At 55.4% G+C, this 20,349-nt stretch overlaps 1 protein-coding gene across 2 annotated transcripts in view; it reads right to left on the bottom strand.

Moving 5' to 3' along the window:
• Positions 1–4,344: 4,344 nt before the first annotated feature.
• Positions 4,345–20,349, bottom strand: part of RAB11FIP3 (RAB11 family interacting protein 3) — an 83,948-nt gene continuing 67,943 nt past the window's right edge. For both annotated transcript variants that reach the window (XM_030957880.1, XM_030957881.1), the window contains 9 exons: positions 18,897–18,932; positions 16,195–16,288; positions 14,694–14,797; positions 12,429–12,569; positions 11,537–11,618; positions 8,780–8,917; positions 7,734–7,889; positions 7,212–7,352; positions 4,345–6,521 (listed from right to left, as the gene is read on the bottom strand). In XM_030957880.1, the coding sequence (XP_030813740.1) occupies positions 6,408–6,521; positions 7,212–7,352; positions 7,734–7,889; positions 8,780–8,917; positions 11,537–11,618; positions 12,429–12,569; positions 14,694–14,797; positions 16,195–16,288; positions 18,897–18,932 (1,006 nt within the window). In that variant the 3' untranslated portion in view covers positions 4,345–6,407. The remainder of the gene's footprint in view (positions 6,522–7,211; positions 7,353–7,733; positions 7,890–8,779; positions 8,918–11,536; positions 11,619–12,428; positions 12,570–14,693; positions 14,798–16,194; positions 16,289–18,896; positions 18,933–20,349) is intronic.

The raw sequence follows: 20,349 nt of genomic DNA, 5'->3' as shown, positions 1-20,349 counted from the left end.
CGGGAGGGGAAGGAGGAGGGGACCGGCCGGGGGAGGGGAGGGGAAAGGGAGGGGAGGGGGAGGTCCCGCCTGCGCCCCCGCCCCGGCCCGGGACCCCCCCGCCTCCCCCGGGCCGGCCCCGCAGCTCCGCCGCGCCCGGCCCGGCCCGGGGATGGGGATGCTGCAGCCCCCGAATGGGGGTCCCGGGCAGCCTGGGGGTCCCAGGAGAGCCGGGGGGAGCTCCTGGCCAGGCCGGAGGGCTCCCAGGAAGGCTGGGAGTGGGCTGGAGGATACCGGGCCGGATGGAGGTGCCGGAGAAGCGGGCAGGGAGCCTGGGCAGGCTGGGGGTCCCGGGCAGGCTGGGGGTCCCTGCCAGGCTCCAGGGGCAGGGGGTTTCCAGCAGCCCGTTCTCCCCAGTTCTGCATCGCCAGGAATTCCCAGCTCCGAGCGAGAGGGGGAAAACGGTCCGGAACAGGCAGGGCTGCTGTCGCTGCCTCCCGGCTGGGTGCGGGCTCTTTGCTGGAGTGCCACCACCCTCCGCTGTGTCCCTGCCCGGGGCTTGTCCCCGCTGGAGCGCCTGGAGCATCCCTGGGGGCTGCGCTCCCCGCGGCCATCCCGGGGCTCTGCCCCCGGGCCCAGGGCTGCGCTGGGGCTGCGCCCCCAAACCAGGGCTGGGGCTCTGCTCCCCCCAGCCCGGCTGCCAAGGGTTAACCCCATCCCAGCCCCGGCCCGGGGCCGGCTGCAGATGGGGAAGGGGAAGGAGCTGGAAATGCCTCCTGCACCCAGAGCAATCCCTGCAGCACCCACAGCAATCCCTGCACCCACAGCAATCCCTGCAGCACCCACAGCAATCCCTGCACCCACAGCAATCCCTGCAGCACCCACAGCAATCCCTGCACCCACAGCAATCCCTGCAGCACCCACAGCAATCCCTGCACCCACAGCAATCCCTGCAGCACCCACAGCAATCCCTGCACCCACAGCAATCCCTGCAGCACCCACAGCAATCCCTGCACCCACAGCAATCCCTCTGCACCCACAGCAATCCCTGCAGCACCCAGAGCAATCCCTGCACCCAGAGCAATCCCTCTGCACCCACAGCAATCCCTGCAGCACCCAGAGCAATCCCTGCACCCAGAGCAATCCCTGCAGCACCCACAGCAATCCCTGCACCCACAGCAATCCCTGCACCCACAGCAATCCCTGCAGCACCCAGAGCAATCCCTGCACCCAGAGCAATCCCTCTGCACCCACAGCAATCCCTGCAGCACCCACAGCAATCCCTGCACCCACAGCAATCCCTGCACCCAGAGCAATCCCTGCAGCACCCACAGCAATCCCTGCAGCACCCACAGCAATCCCTGCACCCACAGCAATCCCTGCACCCACAGCAATCCCTTCTCCTCGTGCAGCAGAGCCCCCTGTGTGGGCTGGAGCTGTTCCTGGGGCACAGGGACACGACCGCAGAGCCCTGCTGGACCCAGCTCTGCTGTGGGGACACAGGACAGGGACCAGGGCACATGGGACCTGAGGGTGGTGGCCTTGGTCATGGCCAGGCTTTGGGGACGTTCAGAAGTGCCACTGGCCCGTGGAACCACAGGATTGTTGTGGTTGGGCAAGTCCTGAGATCGTGAAGTCCAAGTGTCCCTCAGCACTGCACACCCATGTCCCCAAGTGCCACATCTATGTCTTCAAACCCCTCCAGGGCTGCTGACCCCACCACTGCCCTGGGCAGCTGTGCCAGGGCCTGCCAGGCCACCCTTCCATGGAGGAATTTCCCCAATATCCAACCTGACCCTCCCCTGGCACAGCTTGGGGCTGCTCCCCTTGTCCTGTCCCTGTTCCCTGGGAGCAGAGCCCGACCCCCCCGGCTGTCCCCTCCTGTCAGGAGTTGTGCAGAGCCACAAGGTCCCCCCTGAGCCTCCTTTGCTCCAGGCTGAGCCCCTTCCCAGCTCCCTCAGCCCCTCCTGGTGCTCCAGCCCCTTCCCAGCTCTGTTCCCTTCCCTGGACCCCTCCAGCCCCTCCAGGCCCTTCTGGCCATGGGTGGCCCAGACCTGTCCCCAGCACTGGAGGTTTGTCACTGTGCTCAGCCCCCCGAGCTGGGTGGAAGGGCTGGAACTTTGCTGGGCTCAGCTCTGGAGCTGTTCTGGAGGATGCAGAGACCTTCAGAGCTGTAGGACTTTCCTGGAGCAGTTTTGAAAACCCTGGAGAGGTTTTAGACCATTCAGAGCCCTTTTCAGAGGAGGTGCAGAAGAGCTGGAGTGCTTTGGAGCAGCTCTGATTATTTTTTATGAGTTTTGGAGTTGTTTTAGGGGTGCCTGTGGCCCTCTGATGTCATTCAGAGGGGGTTTAGGGTAGTTGCAAACTGAGTTTAGAGATATTATTAAAAATTTTAACCCTTTTGAGAGGCACATGAAGGTCCAGAGGGGTTTCAAGGGCCTTTTGGAGGCTGTTGGGGCACTCCAGGAGTTTCACAGCTGCACAGAGGAGGCTTGGAGAGCTTCAGAGCTGCCAGAAGACCTTTTCTATGATCCGTTTTGAGCTATTTCGAGGAGTTTTAGAAGAGTTTGGAGAGCTTCAAGTGCTACTTCGAGGCAGTTTGTGCATCTTGGTGCCTTGCAGGGCTGGTTGGAGGGGCACGAGAGCTGTTTGAGCAGTTCAAGTGGTTCAGCAATGGCCAGAGCTCCGTCCTTCCAGAGCCTGAGCTGCTCAAAGGAGATTTACAGCTCCTTGAAGAAGCCCAGCAGCACAGAAATCCCCCCAGAGCTATTTACCTGCCCCATTTCTAGAGCAGCTTCGAGACTGAGAGGTTGAGATTTCAGAGGAATTTTTAAAAGAAAGTTTCAGAGGTGTTTAGGGAAATCTTTGGTGCGCTCTAGAGCTGTTTGGAGGGTGCAGAGGAGTTGGGAATGCTACAGAGGTGATTTACAGATGCTCAGGGATGCTTTGGATGTGCTCAGAGATGTTTTAGGGCAGCTCAGGGATGGTTTAGGCAGCTCAGGGGTGCTTTAGGGCAGCTCCAGGATGTTTCAGAGGTGCTCAGAGATGCTTAGGGTTAGTTCAGGGATGGTTTAGAACAGCTCAGGGACACTTTGGAGCATGGCAGGGATGTTTTGGAGGAGCTCTGGGATGGTTTTGGGCAGCTCAGGGATATTTTGGAGGAGCTCTGGGATGTTTCTGAGCAGCTCTGGGACGTTATATGCAGTCAGGGATGTTTTAGAGCAGCTCAGGGACACTTTGGAGCATGGCAGGGATATTTTGGAGGAGCTCTGGGATGGTTTTGGGCAGCTCAGGGATGTTTTGGAGGAGCTCTGGGATGGTTTTGGGCAGCTCAGGGATGTTTTGGAGGAGCTCTGGGATGGTTTTGGGCAGCTCAGGGATGTTTTATGCAGCTCAGGGATGTTTCAGAGCATGTCAGGGATATTTTGGAGCATGTCACGGATATTTTGGAGGAGCTCTGGGGATGTTTTGGAGCCTCAGTGCTGCCCTGAGCAGTCTGAAGCCATCTGGGGGGTTTCAGAGCTCTCAGGGTGTGTCAGAGCCTTTCCCAGCTCTTTGCTGCAGCTCCAGGGCTGCCCGGAGCAGTTCAGAGGAACAGTTTGGAGCCATCCGGAGGCACGGCAGGAGCTGGGAGGGGATTTTGCACGTTCAGGCCCTTTGGGGCGGCTTAAAGGGGTGGGGAGGGGTGGAGGAGGCTTAGAGGGGTGGGGAGCAGCTTAGCAGGGAGGTGAGGGCGTTTAAGGGATTTTTGGAGCCGTTCAGAACAGCCGAGTGCTCCGAGGGGGCTCTCCCGGAGTGGAGGGAAGGGAAAGCTCCGAGCTCCTGCTGGAGGGGAGGGACCCACGAGCCCCTGTCCCAGCCTGCCCCGTCCTGGGCAGCAGGAGCAGCTCCGAGGGTCCCGCCTGGATCCTCCGGGAAGGTGAAGGGGGAATTCCCCCATTCCCACCCACACAGCTTGGCTGGCTGGGGAGATTTTGGCTCCCTTGATCCCTTTGGAATCAGCAGGGTCCAGCCTTCCTCATCCTCATCCTCCCAAAATCAGGGCATTCCAGCCAGCTCCAGCCTTCCTCATCTTCATCCTCATCCCCTGAAAATCAGGGCATTCCAGCCAGCTCCAGCCTCACTCATCCTCATCCTCATCCTCATCCTCATCCTCATCCTCATCCTCATCCTCATCCTCATTCTCATCCTCATCCTCATCCTCATCCTCCATCCTCCCAAAACCAGGGCACTCCTTGGTGCAGGAGCATTTCCACTCGATCCAGCCCCACTGGAGATCCAGCACTTGGATATTTGGGATGCTCCAATCCAGCACTGGGATCCTCAGGATGCTCCAGTCCACCTCTGTGGAAAAACAGTCTCTGGGCAGGAATAGTAACAGCTTTTAATCCGACAAGAATTGATACATCAGTTAAGACAATACCGCTTTTGCCTCTTTTTGGGGGGACTTCCTTCACATACCGCTTGGGAAAGAGGAACATTTTCAGGATGTACAGTTTTTGTCTTGTTTTTGTTTTTTTTTTCTCTCTCCATAGGGACCTTAAAGCATGGTGAATGTGCAAGTCAGTGCTTTTTGTTTGCTTAAAACTTTTTTTTTTTTCCCCGGTGCTTATTTACAGTTACAGTACCTCTGTGAGAGCGACAGGAAAAAACAAACGATTGTTTGAGACCTGGGGGATCCAGGATCCCAAGTCGAGAAAGGCAGATCTCCAATATTTATATATTTATACATATATATATATATATATGCTTTTGTGTATACACAGATACATTTCTCTCTTCTTTTAAAGTATTAAAAAAATGGATCAACCTTCATTCTATAAAAATACCTACTCTACAAGATAGAAAAATTTTCCCTCTCCAAGTATACACTGATTTACACCCAAAGCTTCTCTGGAAATGTACATTACGTGGCTTCTTCCCGCGGCCTCGGGGCAGGGAGGGGGCAGGGAGGGAGGGCTGGGGTGGTGCAGGAGCTGCCCCGGGGTTTGGGGCTCACCCCGACCCCGCTGCCCCGCAGGGGATCAGCCCCAGAGGCGCCGTGCCCATGGCTCGGCCGCTGTCCCCTGGGATGAGGTGGTGACAGTGTCCCCCTGCACCGGGTCACCCCGAGGGCTGGAGGGGGCTCGGGGGGAGCAGGCACCCCCGGGATTGCTGTGGCTTCTGCTTCCAGGCCGTCCTGGCATTCCCAAAACCTGACGAGCAGGAAGAGGAGCGGCGGGCTGAAGCCGGTGCCTGGGATTGCGCTGGCTGGGGGGGGCCAGCGGCCACTGCCGGGGTCACGCTGTGCCACGGCCGCTGGTGCCAGCAGGCCCCGAGCTGTCTGATGTAAACATGGCTTTTGTTTCCCAGGGAGCTGCTGGTGTTCTCCAGCCCCCCTCCCCGTCGGCACAGAGATTCCAGCCCCGGCCGGTGCCAGGGATGAGGAACGGGGGGCTCCTCCAGCCCCGGGAACAGGGGGGAAAGGCAGCCGGAGCAGGCTCTCCCTCCAGGGCTGCAGCTATCACCAGCAGAGCCCTGCTCCGGCTGGCAATGCCACAGGCCACTGTCCCCAGACTTCGGGAGGTGAGCTGGGGACCTCGGGGCTCCACCGCAGCTCCCAAAGCGCTGCGTGTCCCACCCAGGACGAGGAGAGGCGGCCAGGACCGGCCTCCAGCGCGGGGTGAGGCGCTGCAGCCTTGCCCCGGTGCCAGACAGAGCCTGTCCCCAGCTGGGGACGAGTGACAGCTCCTCCCGGAGCCACCTCAGCGGCAGAGCCCGGCAGCAGGAGGAGGGAGCAGAGCCGGGATGCCGAGACGTGCCGACAGTACTGAGCCACGGACAGCAAAAATAAATAAGGAGGCAGGTGACCGAGTGTGCTCACGCCCTGTCCCCAGGAGCCCCGGGCTGCCCCCGCAGCCACCGAGGGCTCTGCACGCAGCCGGAGCACGGGGCAAGGATGGGCTGAGCCAGCTGGATGAGGCCATTTGCATTAAGTTAATTAAAAAAAAAACCAAAACCCCAAACCAAAAGCAAACCCCAACCCTGTGCGAGTCCGGGAGGCGCTGCCCTGGCTCTGCCCGGTGGGTGTGTCAGGGACACTTTGGCACAGCTCGGGCCGGGCAGGGCAGCGGGGCAAAGTCAGCGCTGTCGCTTCCATCCGATCTCCCTCGGAGGGGCGGTGCCTGTCGGGACAGTCCCCAGCGCCACAGGCACTTCTGCAGTGTCCCTTTCCTGAGCTCCTTCTCCAGGTTCCCTTTCACCCCTCCACAGCCAGGAGGGCTTCAAAATAACGGAGTCAGACAACAAAGCCTGGCTGCTGCTTTTCCTTTTCCCTGGTCCGTGGCTCAGTCACTCCCCGACCTGAGGCTTCCTTGTGCCTTCATCAAGTGCAAAGACGTTTGGAGTCCCTCTTCATCCTCTCAGAGCACCAAATCCTCCCGGCTGCATTACTTGACCTCCAGGATGGAGGGGTTGGTCTCCATGATGGCCACGATGATCCTGTCGATGTAATCCTGCAGGCGGAAGTTGATCTCCTCTTGCTTCTGGATTGCTTCCATGAGCTGCAGCACAGGGAGAGGAGGGAGAGGTCACTGCCTGACACTGCCCAGGGCTTCCCGTGGCTCTGTGCATCCATGGCTGGGACATTCCTGACCCTGTTTAAATGGCCAGGGAAAAACTGGTTCTGCTCACTCCTGTCCTTCCCTGAGCTCTCCCTGATGGAGAGGGCTGCCCTGGAGAGAGCAGGGAGCATCACATCTCCATTGGATCCTCAAAATACCCAGGTGTGTTTCCCCACTTCCTGACGTGTTAAAGATTTAATTCCAGTGCTTGTGCAGGCCCAGCCACTCCTGGTTGGTGCTCAGGGAGAACACGTGCTGGAGGAGCTGGGATCTCCAGAGGGAATACTCTGGCTCCCAGGGGTTTAAAAACAGCTCCAGACTGATGGACACAGCCTGTGGTGGGTGCTCTGCCCTGGAAGGGGAGGGCTGTCCCAGGGCAGGCAAAGCAGAGCTGCCAGAACCAGCAAATGGGCAGGGAGCAGCTCCCCTGTTCCCAGCAGGGAGGGCTGGTAGGCAGGGGAAGTCCTGAGAGCTCTGCAGATAATTGTGTGGGGATTTCTCTGCTCTTGCCAGCTTTCAGGGGAATTCTGAGCATGGGCTGGGCCACAGACAGGGCACATCCACTCCTCCCAGGCCATGCCAGGTGGAGGCACCCAGGAAGGTGCAGTGTGAGCTCCTCATGGCACGTACCTCATCTCTGGAGACAGAGCTGATCTCCGCTGCCAGGGACTCGGAGAAGGAGGCTGAGAACAGGTTCTTGGCTCCCTGGATGCTCAGGTTGATGATCTGCCCATTGAGCTCATCGTTCTGCTCCTTCAGGTTCCTGTTATCCTGTTCACACACACAAACCACACGCTGCTGGAGCAGCTGGTGCTCAGAGCTGATCCAAACCAGCAAAGGCAGACAGGGGGTTTCACCCTAACACAGCTCACACAGGGCTGGGAACAGCACATGGGCTGCTGCCTCCACCTCAGCAGAGCCTGGAGAACCTCTGGAAGCATGAGACACACTGGGAAGATCCAGGGGACACAGCAGAGAGAGAAGGGCTCCTGCTGTCCTTGAGAAAGCACCAACCTCCCTCTCCCAGGACAGGAAAGCAAGACAGCACTGGGCTCCTGGATCCATTCCTTCCCTTGGGAGAGAGCCCCTGGGCCCTGCTGGTCCTCCCTTGGCATCAGGGAATCATTTCCCTGCCAGGCCAGCCCTCCTTACCTGCTTGAGCTGCTTGATCTCCTGCTCCAGCTCAGTCTCCCGTGTCCTGCTGTTGTACTCCTGCAGCCCCATGCTGCTGCTCCGGCCCCGGCGCTGCTCTGCCTCCAGCTTGAAGAGCTGCAGGTGCTCCAGCTGCTTCCTGAGGTCCTCAATGAGCTGCAGGGCAAGGCAAGGGGACAGCTGAGTGCCACAGGCCTGGCAGATCCAGCAGCACCCTCTGGGTGTGGCTGCTGTGGGAGCAGCCCATGGATTGCTGCAGCAGGACTGTTGGCCACAGCAGTGGCTGCCCCTGGATCCCTGGAAGTGTCCAAGGCCAGGCTGCATGGAGCTTGGAGCAACCTGGGACAGTGGGAGCTGTCCCTGTCCTTGGCAGGGGGTGGAACAAGGTGAACTTTGAGGTCCTTCTCAACCCAAACCATTCCATGAGTGAATTCCTTTCTGGGGGCACTTGGCTTCCTCTTCCTCCCTCACACCCCCAGCAAGCAGGAGATGGGGAGCTGCTGAAATACATGAACACAGCCCTGCAAGGACCTTGTTGGAGGGCCTGCAGCAGCACAGACCCCTCAGCAATGTGGGTCCCTCCCCAGCCAGCTCCTTCTGCTGCAGGGTTGGGTCCCCTCAGCGACACCACGGTGACAACTAATTCCACCTTGGGCCAGAGCTCCTTTCCTGCCACCACAGCCAGCCCAGCTTGGGCCCCCAGCTGGAATCAGCAGGCACAGGTGATGGGAGCACTGGGAGGGTGTGATCCAGCCCCAGGCACCCAGTTCTAACCCCTCTGCTCCTGCCTGGTGGCTCCAGGTGCCTCTGCACTGCTCCTTCCAGGCAGGAAGGGAAGGGGACAGAATGGCACAGCCCCTGCAGGGACAATGCTGGATGAATTCCAGAGCAGCACAAGTGACTCAGGTGCTGCAGCTCAGCTCCTGAACCCCTTCCCACTGCCCAGGCAGCACTCCCTGCTCCAGGCACCCATTTCTGGAGAGGCTGCCAAGGCCAGATTCCCACATTTTGGGGACAGGGCTGTGGCAGGCCCAGACTCCTCTCACCTCCTGCGTCGACTCCTTCTCCTTCTGGAACTGGTGCCTCTCCTGACTCAGCTTGTCCCCCATCTTCCTCTTTTTCTCCTGCTCCTCTGTGAGCTGCACAGTGAGGTCCTCAATCTCATCCAGCAGCTTCTGCTTCTCCTGCAAGGACACGAACAGCCCAGTGAGAGGCCCTGGGGCCCAGCTGGGTGCTGGCTCTGCAGGGAATGATGCTCCTCTCCTGGGGCACCAGGAGGCTCTGCCTGCTGGGATTCATCTGCTCAGAGCTTGGCAGCACTGAGGGAGGCACTCAGGGATGGCTCCAGAGTGAATCCACATGAATATCCACCCTTGTGCTGTTTTCTGGGAAGCACGGTGCTGGTGTGGGATGGGCTGGGGCCAGCACAGGGCTCCAGGCCAAGGAGAGACATTAAATCATAAAGCTCCTTATGTCTGGATTTCAGAAAAGTCCTGAATCTGAGATCTTTACCTCCCTCTTGGTTTCAGACATGAAAGGTTTGAATTGAGGGCTGATCCAAGAAGGAATAGAGCAGTTCAAGCTGGGATGTAAAACACACAGGCCAGCTCTGTTCCCTTCTCCTCCCCAAAGCCTTGGCTGAATGTTTGGGATGCAGGTGAAGATGCCAACAGCCCCTAGAGCAGCACCTTCTGCCTGTCACCAGCTTTTCCTGCTTCTCACTCCACCCCACCCCACCATCAAGGATTCTGGAGGTGCACAAGGAGCTGGGAGGGGACACAGCTGGGACAGCTGATCCCAAAATCAAATTGGATATTTAATACTATAAGACAACGTGTTCATCAATATAAACTGGGGGAAGAATGAGAAAAGGAGGTGTTTGGAGTGATGGCATTTGTCTTCCCAAGTCACCATTACGCTCCCTGACTGATGATGGAGCCCTGCTTTCCAGAAGATGCCTGAACACCTGTCTGCCTTGGGAAAGGGTGAATTAACTCCATATTTTGCTTTGCTTCTTGTGGGCAGCTTTTGCTTTACTTAATAAACTGTCTCTCCCCTCAACCCAAAAGTTTCACCACTGTTGCCCATCCAAATCTCCCTGGGCTCACAGCTTCCAGTCCCATGGGAAAGGTTTTGGCTTTCAGAGCTCCACAAATGCCACAGAACCCCCTGCAGTGCTGGTGATGGATGGCCCATGGCACACAGGGCTGAGGAGCAGCTCCATGGGGGAGCTCTAGAGGCTGGCTCAGTGTTGGAACCCTGGACACTGAGAATTTCAGACTTTCTGTGCTGCCAGGCACTGACACCCAAGAGAACACTGCATTGACTTGAAGCTGTGGAGAAGCTTCCAGAATGGAATGACAGAATTGGGATTGTGGGTGTGGAGTTTGAACAGAAGTGTGTGATATCACATGGTGGAAAACTCAGAGTTTAAGGGTTTAGGATACAGTAATATATACAAAGCAAGATGGAGGTTTTAGGGTGCAGGCTGCTCCTTCTTCTTCACCTTCTCCTCCATGGGTTTGGGTGGTTTTGTGTAATTGGATAAAAAGTCCCCATTGCAGCCATGGGTGGTTGGTTATTGGGTTAAAAGTAAAAATAATTTAGGTGTCATTTCTTAATTGGACAGTTTATCCTTAAAAGGCCTTGGAGAGAGAGAGAGAAGAGACGGGGCTCCATTTTTAGTTTGTTAGAGTGAAGTGCTGCAGAACTCACAGCTTGTGAGACTGTGACAGAGATAAGAACTAATAAACATCTGAGTCCCAACAAGAAATATCTTCTTGTGATTTAATCCTGGCCCTGGCAGAAAAGAAGCAAAGACTCCACAGCTCAGGGGTGTCCTGCTCCATGGAGCAGCACCAAGCAGGAAAGGCAACACTGACAACAAAATCCTGATTTTTGGGCACTGGACAGGAGAGCAGCTCATCAGCCAGGCTTCTCCTGGGCAGGGAGGGGCAGTGAGTGCAGCTCTCGCTCCTCCTTCACCCATTTATGTGGAGGAAAGGAGAATGGCTCTGCATGGATCAAAACCAACTTCCCATGGCTGGGAATTTATCCTCAGAGCCACTGGGGTTTTCCTGCCCCCAGCCTCTGCTGTGCTCACAAGGCCCTGGCAGATGAAGACCACATCAGGAGGATGGAGTTGCAGAGCTCTCCTGTGGGATTAAACATGGATAAAACGCCTCAGGCCCTTCAGCTGGGAGAGGAGGCTTGATCTCAGTCCAATTTTAACCTTAATTCTGCCCCAAGCTTGGCAGAGACACAATGCAGCCCCTGCTCCAGGTGTCCCACCTGTAACCCAGACCATCCCTGAAGGTGAGGCTCCTGCCCATCCCACAGAGCCTCGGGAAGCCCCAGCCCTGCAGGGCCTTGGATCCTGAGCAGGCTGACAGTGAGAGGGGCTGGAAGGTGACACAGATCTTTGGAAACTCAACTGACAAATCCCAGGACATGGAGATGGAGCACCCCTGCTCCTCCTCCTCCCCTGCACTGCACTGGCCACAGGGATGGGGACAGGGATGGGGACAAGCTTCCACAAGAGGGCACGAGTCCCCTCCTGAGCAGGCACTGCCACAGAGATTTATCAGGGGTTTATTCCCAGCTTCCAGGATGAACAGTGGGAAACTGCAAGGATAACTGCGTGGGATAGTGCTGTCCAAAGTGGGGTCTGCAGAGACTGGAAAATGGAAGCAACTGGTTTGTTACATTAAATGGATCTCATGTTCATGAAAATTCATCCCAAAGCCAGGATTTCATCCCAAAACCAGGATTTCATCCCAAAACCAGGCACCCTCTGGCCTCACCTCCTCAAGCCTCTCGATGTTGGCTCTCAGGCAGGGGACACAGGACCTCAGCTCGCTGTTCTCATCATCCAGCTGCTGCAGCCTGCAGAGGGAACTGGTGTGAGACTCATCCCAGCATCCCACATGGGGGAGAAAACATCCCCAGGAATATGGAACCAAAGGGAAGCCAGCAGGGATTCATCTGTTCAAGGCAAACCCTGAGATATTTCTGCTGCCAGGGGGAAGAGAGGGGCATCTACACAACCCTGCCATCCATCAGCTCCAGTGCTATTCCTTGTTCCAAGGGTTTTTCTGTCCCTGGACAAGCCTCAGCAGCAGATACAACAGAATGGAGTCAGGGATGGCTTTGGGTTTGTATTCCCAGGGAAAGCCCCACTGTCTTCACCTTCCATGGACTGCATGGGATGAACAACAGCAAAACACTCTGGGAAAGCTGGAAAAACCCTGTCAAATAACTGACACCTCTCCCACCCCACTTCTTCCTTTGGAATCCACCAGGCAGCACAAAGCACCCTGGCTGGGACACTCTGCCTCTTTCCCAGGCATTTGCCTGTTTCCATCATGGTGGAAAACATCTGGGCATCAAAAGTACCCCAAGGGGTCATTTATGGGAAGAAGCATTAACAAATCCCCTCTTCATCCCCTCACTGCAGGGCAGGCATGTGGATAAAGGGTGGGAGCTAAACTTAAAATGCATCAGAGCAGCTCAAATAAAGAATCCAAGATTAGGTCTGTGGGCCAAAGGTGGAAATAACCAAAACTCAGGGTTTGTGGTGATTTTAAGTTACACTTTGAACCAATCAAACTCCCTGCCTGCCTCCCTGTGTCCCCCCAAGGCTGCCTGGGCACAGATTCTGGGGTGGCTCCAGGAGAGCTGCCCCCCCAGCCCCACCTGGCCTGCAGGTTCTCGATCTCAATGCTCTTCTCCCTCTCCATTTTGCTGAGCAGCTCCCTCTGCTTCTTGATCTCCTCCAGCAGGGTCTGGTCAGCCCTCAGCTCCTGCTCCTTCAGCTGCTCCTCGAGCGCGTTTGCTCTGCAGAGAGGACAAAGAGGGGATTACACTGCCCTGAGGAGCAGGCTGCCATCCCAAGGCAGGGACCAGACTCTCCTCCCAGCCTCTTTCCCACCCCTCAGGTGAGCTGGGAGAAGCAGATGGTAAAACAGAACAATCTTCCAAGGAAAACACACCAATGACCATCTCAAACAGCTTCACTGCATCCCAGCAGATGCAGCAGGAAAAGCAGCACCTCTTCCATCACAGGTTTCCCAAGTCAGATTCCTTAAGGAACACAAGCATGCTGTTCAATTTCCAGCCTGGGAAAGAAGTCTATTTTTAATTCTTTTTAAAATGTCTTCTATGCATTAGAATTATTTCCAAGTGCAGCCACACACATACACATCTCTTAATGGGAATCTCAGAGTCACTGAGGTTGCAAAAGATCTTTAAGAGCTTCTAAGCCAAACACAAATCCCAGGGTTTGTGGTTCCACCTGCAGTAGCCACGGCAGAGAAATCCTCCCTCAGCTGTTTCCAGCAGCAAGTAGTCTCATTGCTCAGAGAAAAGGCAACAGCCTCAATCCTTCTTCCTTTCACTCTCTTGTGATCCCAACAAAAACCAGGGGATCTGCAGGTCACCCTTCCCTGTGTGTCAGCAGAACTGCAGATCACAGAATCCCAGAAGGGTTTGGGGCTGGGAGGGACCTTAAAGCTCATCCAGTGCCACCCCCTGCCCTGGGCAGGGACACCTTCCACCATTCCAGGCCCTGTCCAACATGACCTTGGAGACTTGCAGGGATGCAGGGGCAGCCCCAGCTGCTCTGGGCACCCTGTGCCAGGGCCTGCCCACCCTCCCAGGGAACAATTCCTAATTCCCAATATCCCATCCATCCCTGCCCTCTGGCAGTGGGAGCCATTCCCTGTGTCCTGTCCCTCCATCCCTTGTCCCCAGTCCCTCTCCAGCTCTCCTGGAGCCCCTTCAGGCCCTGGCAGGGGCTCTGAGGTGTCCCTGGATCCTTCTCCTCTCCAGGTGAGCACCCCCAGCTCTCCCAGCCTGGCTCCACTACCCCAGGTTGCTCCAAACCCTGTCCAACCTGGCCATGAGCAGGGATGGGGCTGGGAGCTGGAATTTCTGCAGTGGCTTTGCCCAGGAGAAGGCCTTGCCCAGGAGAAGGCTTTTCCCAGCTGATCCCAGCCTCCCCAGCACCCAGCTCACCCAGAGGTGGCTGACACTTCCAGGCCAAGCTGCTGAAGTGAAAACATTTCCCTCACTCCCAAGTTTATCAGGGCTTAGGGAAACCTTTGTTTGAGTGGCTCAGTTCCCTGACACGACTGTTACTTAACAGAATTACAGCCCTATAGATAAACTCTGCTGGGTTTATCTGCCCAGGGTAAAGCTATGCTGGGAGACAGGAGCCTGGCAGATTAGCACACACCGGGATTACATCATGTGGGATCCAAAGGGCTGCACCCCGGCCTGGATCCAGCAGGACGCAGGAAAATATAGTAAATATAAATATGATATGATATAAATATAGCCATGATATAAAAATAACCATGATATAAGTATAACAATGACATAAATATAAATATAAATATAAATATAAATATAAATGTTTTTTTAAAAGTCAAGACCTAGAGTTCCAGAGACCTTTTGGGAGGGACACATGGAGCAGGGGAGCACATTAAAAAAAAACAAACCAAAAGACAAACAACAAAAAACCCATCCTGAGTAGGGAAGGGAGCCACAAGGATCATGGATTCCAACTCCCAGCCCTGCACAGACCCCCAACAATCCCACCCTGGGCATCCCTGAGGGCAGTGTCCAAACACTCCTGGAGCTCTGACAGCCTCAGGGCTGTGCCCATTCCCTGGGGAGCCTGGGCAGTGCCAGCACCCTCTGGGGGAAGAACTTTTCCCTGATCTCCACCCTAACTCCCCCTGGCACAGCTCCAGCAATTAAAACCCACATGTAAAAATCACCAAAAGCCAAGTCCTGGAGCTCCAGAGAACTTAAGCCCATAAAATATAAAATCTCCATATCACTGTGCCCTGTTCTCAGCTGGGATGGAGTCAATATCCCTGGTAAGGGCTGTGGTTTGGATTTGGGAAGGCAGTTGAAGCAGGAGGAGGGGGAAGGCCCCCCAGGTGAGGCTCTCACCTGTGCACCAGCTGCAGGTTCTCCTGCCGGAGGCGGCTGTGCTGCTCCCCGTTGGCAGCCGTGTCCTTCTCCAGCTCCGTCACCCGCTTCTCCAGGAACACCACCTGCCAGCAGGGACAGGGATCAGCCTCTGGGCAGCCCCCACAGCATCCCCAGACAAGCAGGGTTCCCACTGGAATTGGGCAGTTGTGCTTTGATTCAAAGCATCCCTTTAAAACATCCTTTTCCACCTGGTTTCCCTGGTTCTGATGGTTCCCATGTACCAGTTTGGGTCAAACACTTCACTCTTTCCTTTCTTCAACCCCTTCCTGATGGCATCCTAAAAGGAGTCTGGAGGGAAACATCCTGGTAGATCCCCAGAGTTCCATGTGCAGCCCTGAGGCTGGATAACTCCCCACTGCCTGGAACAGGATGGAAACCCTGAATTTACAGATGGAGGGATCAATGCCAGCTGGTGGGGAAGGACCTGAGGTGAGGATTTTCTCCCTGTACCTCTACAGGGTTTATTCCAGCTGTATTTGCATTTAATATTCATTCAAATTCCATATAAAACAATCCTGGGGGAAAAGAAATGAGGATCATGTCTAGAAAAGCCAAACCCTGGCTCTGGAGGAGGGCAGGAGACATGGCAGTATTAAAGAGGCCATGCAGACACACAAGGCCTTTCCCAGAAGAGCCATTTCCATCAAAGGTTTCCCAAGTCAAATGCCTTAAGGAACCCAACTATTTTATTCAACTTCCCCTTGGAAAAAATGTTGATTTTTATTTCTTTTTTAAAGGTTTTCCCTGCATTATAATTATTTCTGAGTGCAGCTACACATATACACATTTCTTTTTCACACCAAGTTCCTCAGGACATTCATATTCCAAAGCTAAAAGGCCATTTCCAAGGAATTTCAGGATTTCAGTAGACATCAACACAATCTTAGCTTCTTTCCCATAGCTTCTTTTCCCTATTAACTAGGAATACTCAAACAAAATCTGTCCTGTGCTCCCATCTTATCCTACAACTCTTTTCTTGTAATACCCCAGGAAAACCCATCAGCATCAGCACAAAATCAACTCTTCCCTGACAGCACGAGCAGAGTGTGACAGCACGAGCAGAGTGTGCCAAGGAGAGGAAGTTTCTGTTTCATACTGGGTGGGTTGCCTCAGAAAAGCAGAACCTGAGAACATCTTCTTGTGTGAAGGAGAAGTGAAAATGCTGCCTGTGAACAGCCCATTCCTCCTCCCAGCACTCTGGGGGAAGCCACAGCCCCTGGAGAAGATCCAGTGTCACCTCCTGACCCTACAGAGCACCTGCAGTGCTGCTCTGCTCCTCCATTCCCTCCGTGGGGAGGGCTCATCTGAAGGGAGGAGCTTCACCCTGATCCTGCCTGGGAACTCTGGAGCACTGCAGGGTCCCACAGACGTTACCCTAGAACCCCTTCCTCTCAACATCTCAGCAAAGCTCAGGGCACCAGCACAGCACCAGCAGGATCCAGGAGGGAGGAGGCCCCACCTTGTCGGTGATGTCCTCGTCGGTGCACTCCAGGCTCTCCCGGTAGGATTCCTCCATCACCCCCACGGCCAGCGAGCTCGTCTGGTGCAGCTGCCTGAAACAGACACAAACCACCCCGATCCACAGCAGCACCGGCATCAGCCCCAGCACCGGCACCATGGCGACACCAGGTGACAGCGGCCGGCCCCGCCGCCACCTCCCGCCCTCCTCAGCCTCTCCAGAGGATCTGCTCTCCGAGCGCTGGCTGTCCCCTCACCACGGAGCTGTCCCGGGAAATCCAGCGCTCCAACGTGGACACGCTGCCGGGACTTCACACCGGGATCATTGCTCTTTGGAACGGGGAGAGATAAGAGCTCCCTCTTCCCACTTTCTTTCTTTAGCCCAGTCCCAAGGCCGTGGATTATCCAGCAAAGGCCAGAGTACTCCCAGGGCTGATAAGGCTGGGAAGAAGTGGGGTGCAAGGGGAGGGAAGGGGGCAAACCCCCCTGAGGCTGCTGTGACCCCCCAGCCCAGTTAATGAGCTAATCATTAACGAGGCCTTGTGACAGCGGTGTCCCAGCTTTGTCACAAACTAAAGGACATCCTGGGAAAGGGCTGCTCGGTGTCCCAGCTTTGTGACAAACTAAAGGACATCCTGGGAAGGGTTTGTTTGGTGTCCCCACCTTTGTGACAAGGTAAAGGACACCCTGAGGAGGGGTTGCTTGGTGTCCCCAGCTTTGTGACAAGCTAAAGGACACCCTGAGGGGGGGCTGCTCCCTCGGCATGGCTGCCCTGGAGAGGGGGTGTGTTCCAGCCCTGGCACCCCAGGCAGGAGAAGAACACTCTGCTCTCCTGCTTTGAGCAGAGGATGGATGACAAAACCATGGAGGTCTCTTTAAAGCTCTGTTTTTCCCAGGACCATTGGCTCTCAGATTCCTCCCTCTGCACAGTGTGTTCGTGCCAGGACTCACTAAGCACAACTGGCATTTACCAAGAGACCACAGCCTGATTTTGCATCCTCACCCTGAGTTTATATTTAGATTTTAAAGTCTCAGGCACATTTGTCATTTAAATGGTGCCAAGCACAACAGGGCTTAAGCAGCTGAGATTTCTTGGCACGAGCAGAACCCGGATAAGAAAAATGAGGAAAGAGCCCTTACCAAAATAAAATCAATTTCTACAAGCAAATGTTTTGGGATTATTCACTAATTACAGTATCTGCAACAAAGGATTTGCTTTGGGCTGAGCTTAAGGATCTGGCTGGGCAAAACCCTGTTATCTCCCTCCTTATCACAAACCAAACCTGACTGCTCTTGAATTAACTAATATTTACACAAGCCCACACATCCCTGCCTCAGAAAAGCAAAGGGCCAGAAGGGCTCAATCCCCCATAAGATAGGATATCTCTGTTCCCAAAAGTTTAACTGAAATCCTCCCGAAATTATCTGTGCTAGGCACGGGACAAAAACGAGTCCTAGAACAGGAAACCTGAGGACAGGCTGCTCCCCTCAGCCCTCCTTCCTGCCAGTGTTTTTAACAAAGCTCTAGAAAGTAAGATGAGTGGAAGTAGGAAATGTAATATCAAGGATCTGCTTCCTTTCCAGGAGGGGAACCATGCCAGGGGAGATTGCTGAGTGCAGGAAAAACAGAGAAGGGAAAGGTGTGAGAGCACAGTGGGAGGAAGAGGTGCAGGGAAGCTGCTTGGGTCAGCACAGGGAGCAGAGAGAGTGTCAGGAACACCAACATTCCCAAACTGAGCTGCCCGTTCCTCCACAGTGTCCCTGTCCTGCTGGGAAACCAGCAATGAGAAATCCAACAAGTGCAGAGGGAAATCTCCCTCCTGAGCCTGGCAGAGGCAGAACAGCGAGGTAAGAGCCAGTTTATCCTTAAAATCAGGATGGCATGGGAACAGGAGGGATGGGGGAGCTGGGAGAGGAGGAAAGGTGAGCACCAGGTGACACTGAGAGGGGAGGGAAGGACCCTCTGCTCCAGAGATCCACAGCAAACTGCCCAGATATATCCAATATATCCAATATCCCTGGGGGGTCACAATGCCCACACAGAAAAGGTGACTGACATCACACAAGGTGGCCGTGCAGGACAGAAGCAGCACAGCATTAAACCTGGGCTTAAACCAGGGCTAAACCAGGGTTAAACATTCAACCAGCGCTACCTGCAGCCCACCCAGGTGCCCCAGAGCCCCTGACTGAGCAGGGGGAGCTGCTCCCACAAAGCCAAGTGCTGAGGGGGCATGGACTGAAGTACAACAGGACCAAGAGCTCTCTGAGGCAGCTGGAATTTTTGGGGTGCTGGAGAATCCCTCCAGGTGGGGGTACTGACTGGTCTGGTCCTGCAGAACTCTACAGACATGGTGATACTGGGAGGGATCCCAGACTGGGATATATCCCAGAGGAATATGTCCTTCTAGAGACTCCTTCCCTCCTCCATGCGCCCCCTGCTATGGCACTGGCAGGACAGAGCATGAGGCCTGAAAAGCCTCCCCATTTTTTCCTGGAAGGAATCAGGTTGCCAGCAGCCTGCAGCTGTGTGCACAAGTGAGAAACACCCATTCCAGAAAAAAGATCCCAGAATTAAACCCACTTTTCCCCAGCACTATGAAATATATCCAGAAATACAACTCTCCAAGCTTATTTTGAGTTTTCCTTCCATGGAGCCAGCAGCTCACACGGATCAAGCAAGCAACAACAGGAGTATGAGCTTACCTTGCCACCTTCTTGCTGGAAAGTCTTTTATTGGGGCTGCAAAATGAAGAAAAAACAGGAAAGAGTTAGAAAAGCTGACAGTGGAGAGCCAGGGAAACAGGAAACTGCATGGACTCCGGGGCACATCCTCTGCTCTGGCAGGGAGCCCTTGGCATGCACCCCCAAACCCCTGGAACGGGCAGGAGAGGGGCCACTCCCGTGTAGAACAACAAGGAATAACACAGCACATGGAATAATGCTGGAGAAGAGCTCACTGCCCCCTGCCACGCTCTGCTCTCCTGCTGATCCCTGCCTGAAAACCGATCCCCAAGGAAAGAGCTAAGAATAGCAGGGAGCCTGGGGGGGCTCCAGCCCAGTGCTGATGGCAGACTGAGCCACATGTCCTGCACCCCAGGGCACCCCAGGCCTCCCCTGCCACCCCCAGAGCTCCCCTGGGCTGGGGACCACCGGCACATCCATCCTTCTGCCATGATCCCACTGGACCAATCCTTCCTTCTGCCCTTCCACAGCCGCCGTGCCACTGCTGGGCTCTGGATCACCAGGGAAGTGCTGCCTGCTCCTGGCCCAGAGGCTTCAGGAGCTGTTGGTGGTGTCCCTGTCTGGATTTTGAGCATGGCACTGCTGCAGTGGCTGGGGAGGGGGATGAGCTCTCTCTCTCCCCACAGATAACTGATGGGGATCACTCCTTGGATCCATGTCCCAGCCAGCTGCCACCATGCCACAGCGGTCAGGGATCAGTGTCACCGCAGGACGAGCAGCCAAGGGTTGTGTCACCGTGCCCCACCTGCAGGGGACAGGCTGCAGGCTCTTCCTGACGAGAAAAACCAGCCTTTTCCAGAACTAGCTCCTTGCTGAGATGCTCCTTCCAGTCTTCTGGCTCTGACTGGTGCTGAGGAAGTGGACAGGGCTTGGATCTCACTCCTCATCTTCCACCCACGATGGTGTCACAAGATGCCACCGGGCCACAGCAAATCCTCACTCAGCAATGGCAGCAGGAACAGCTCCAATCCAAGAAGCAGCAAATGCATTCCCTGGTGCTTAGCTCAGTTTTAGGAAAAAATAACAAATAAAATCCTCTGGAAGTCCACTCCTGCCTGGAGCTGCAACACGAGTTCTTCGAAGGAGGGATTAAAAATAGCTGAGGACAGTTTGCTTTGTAAAGCAACCCCCAAACCTGACTGGGGGCTGTTGTCAGGGTGACCAGCCCTCGGGTCAAAGTGCATCCTCAAATCCCAGACTTCCAGGGAGCACAAGAGCTGCTGCTGGCTGGGCTTCAAGGCTGCTCGGCGCCCAAGGGGAGGAGGTCAGGCCCTGGTGTTTGCCAGGAATTGTAAGGAATGGCCTCAGCACTGGGGGGAAAATATTTTCCTCTGGAAAAATCTCCTGGGGAAGCGATGGCACCTGCAGTGTCCAAAGGCTGAGACACCAGCAAGGGCACTGGAACAAAACAGAG

This window comes from Camarhynchus parvulus, chromosome 14 (genome assembly GCF_901933205.1).
Source record: "Camarhynchus parvulus chromosome 14, STF_HiC, whole genome shotgun sequence".
NCBI lineage: Eukaryota > Metazoa > Chordata > Aves > Passeriformes > Thraupidae > Camarhynchus > Camarhynchus parvulus.
The sequence above is the reverse complement of the archived record's forward strand: the minus strand, read 5'-3'. Positions and strand labels throughout refer to the sequence as shown.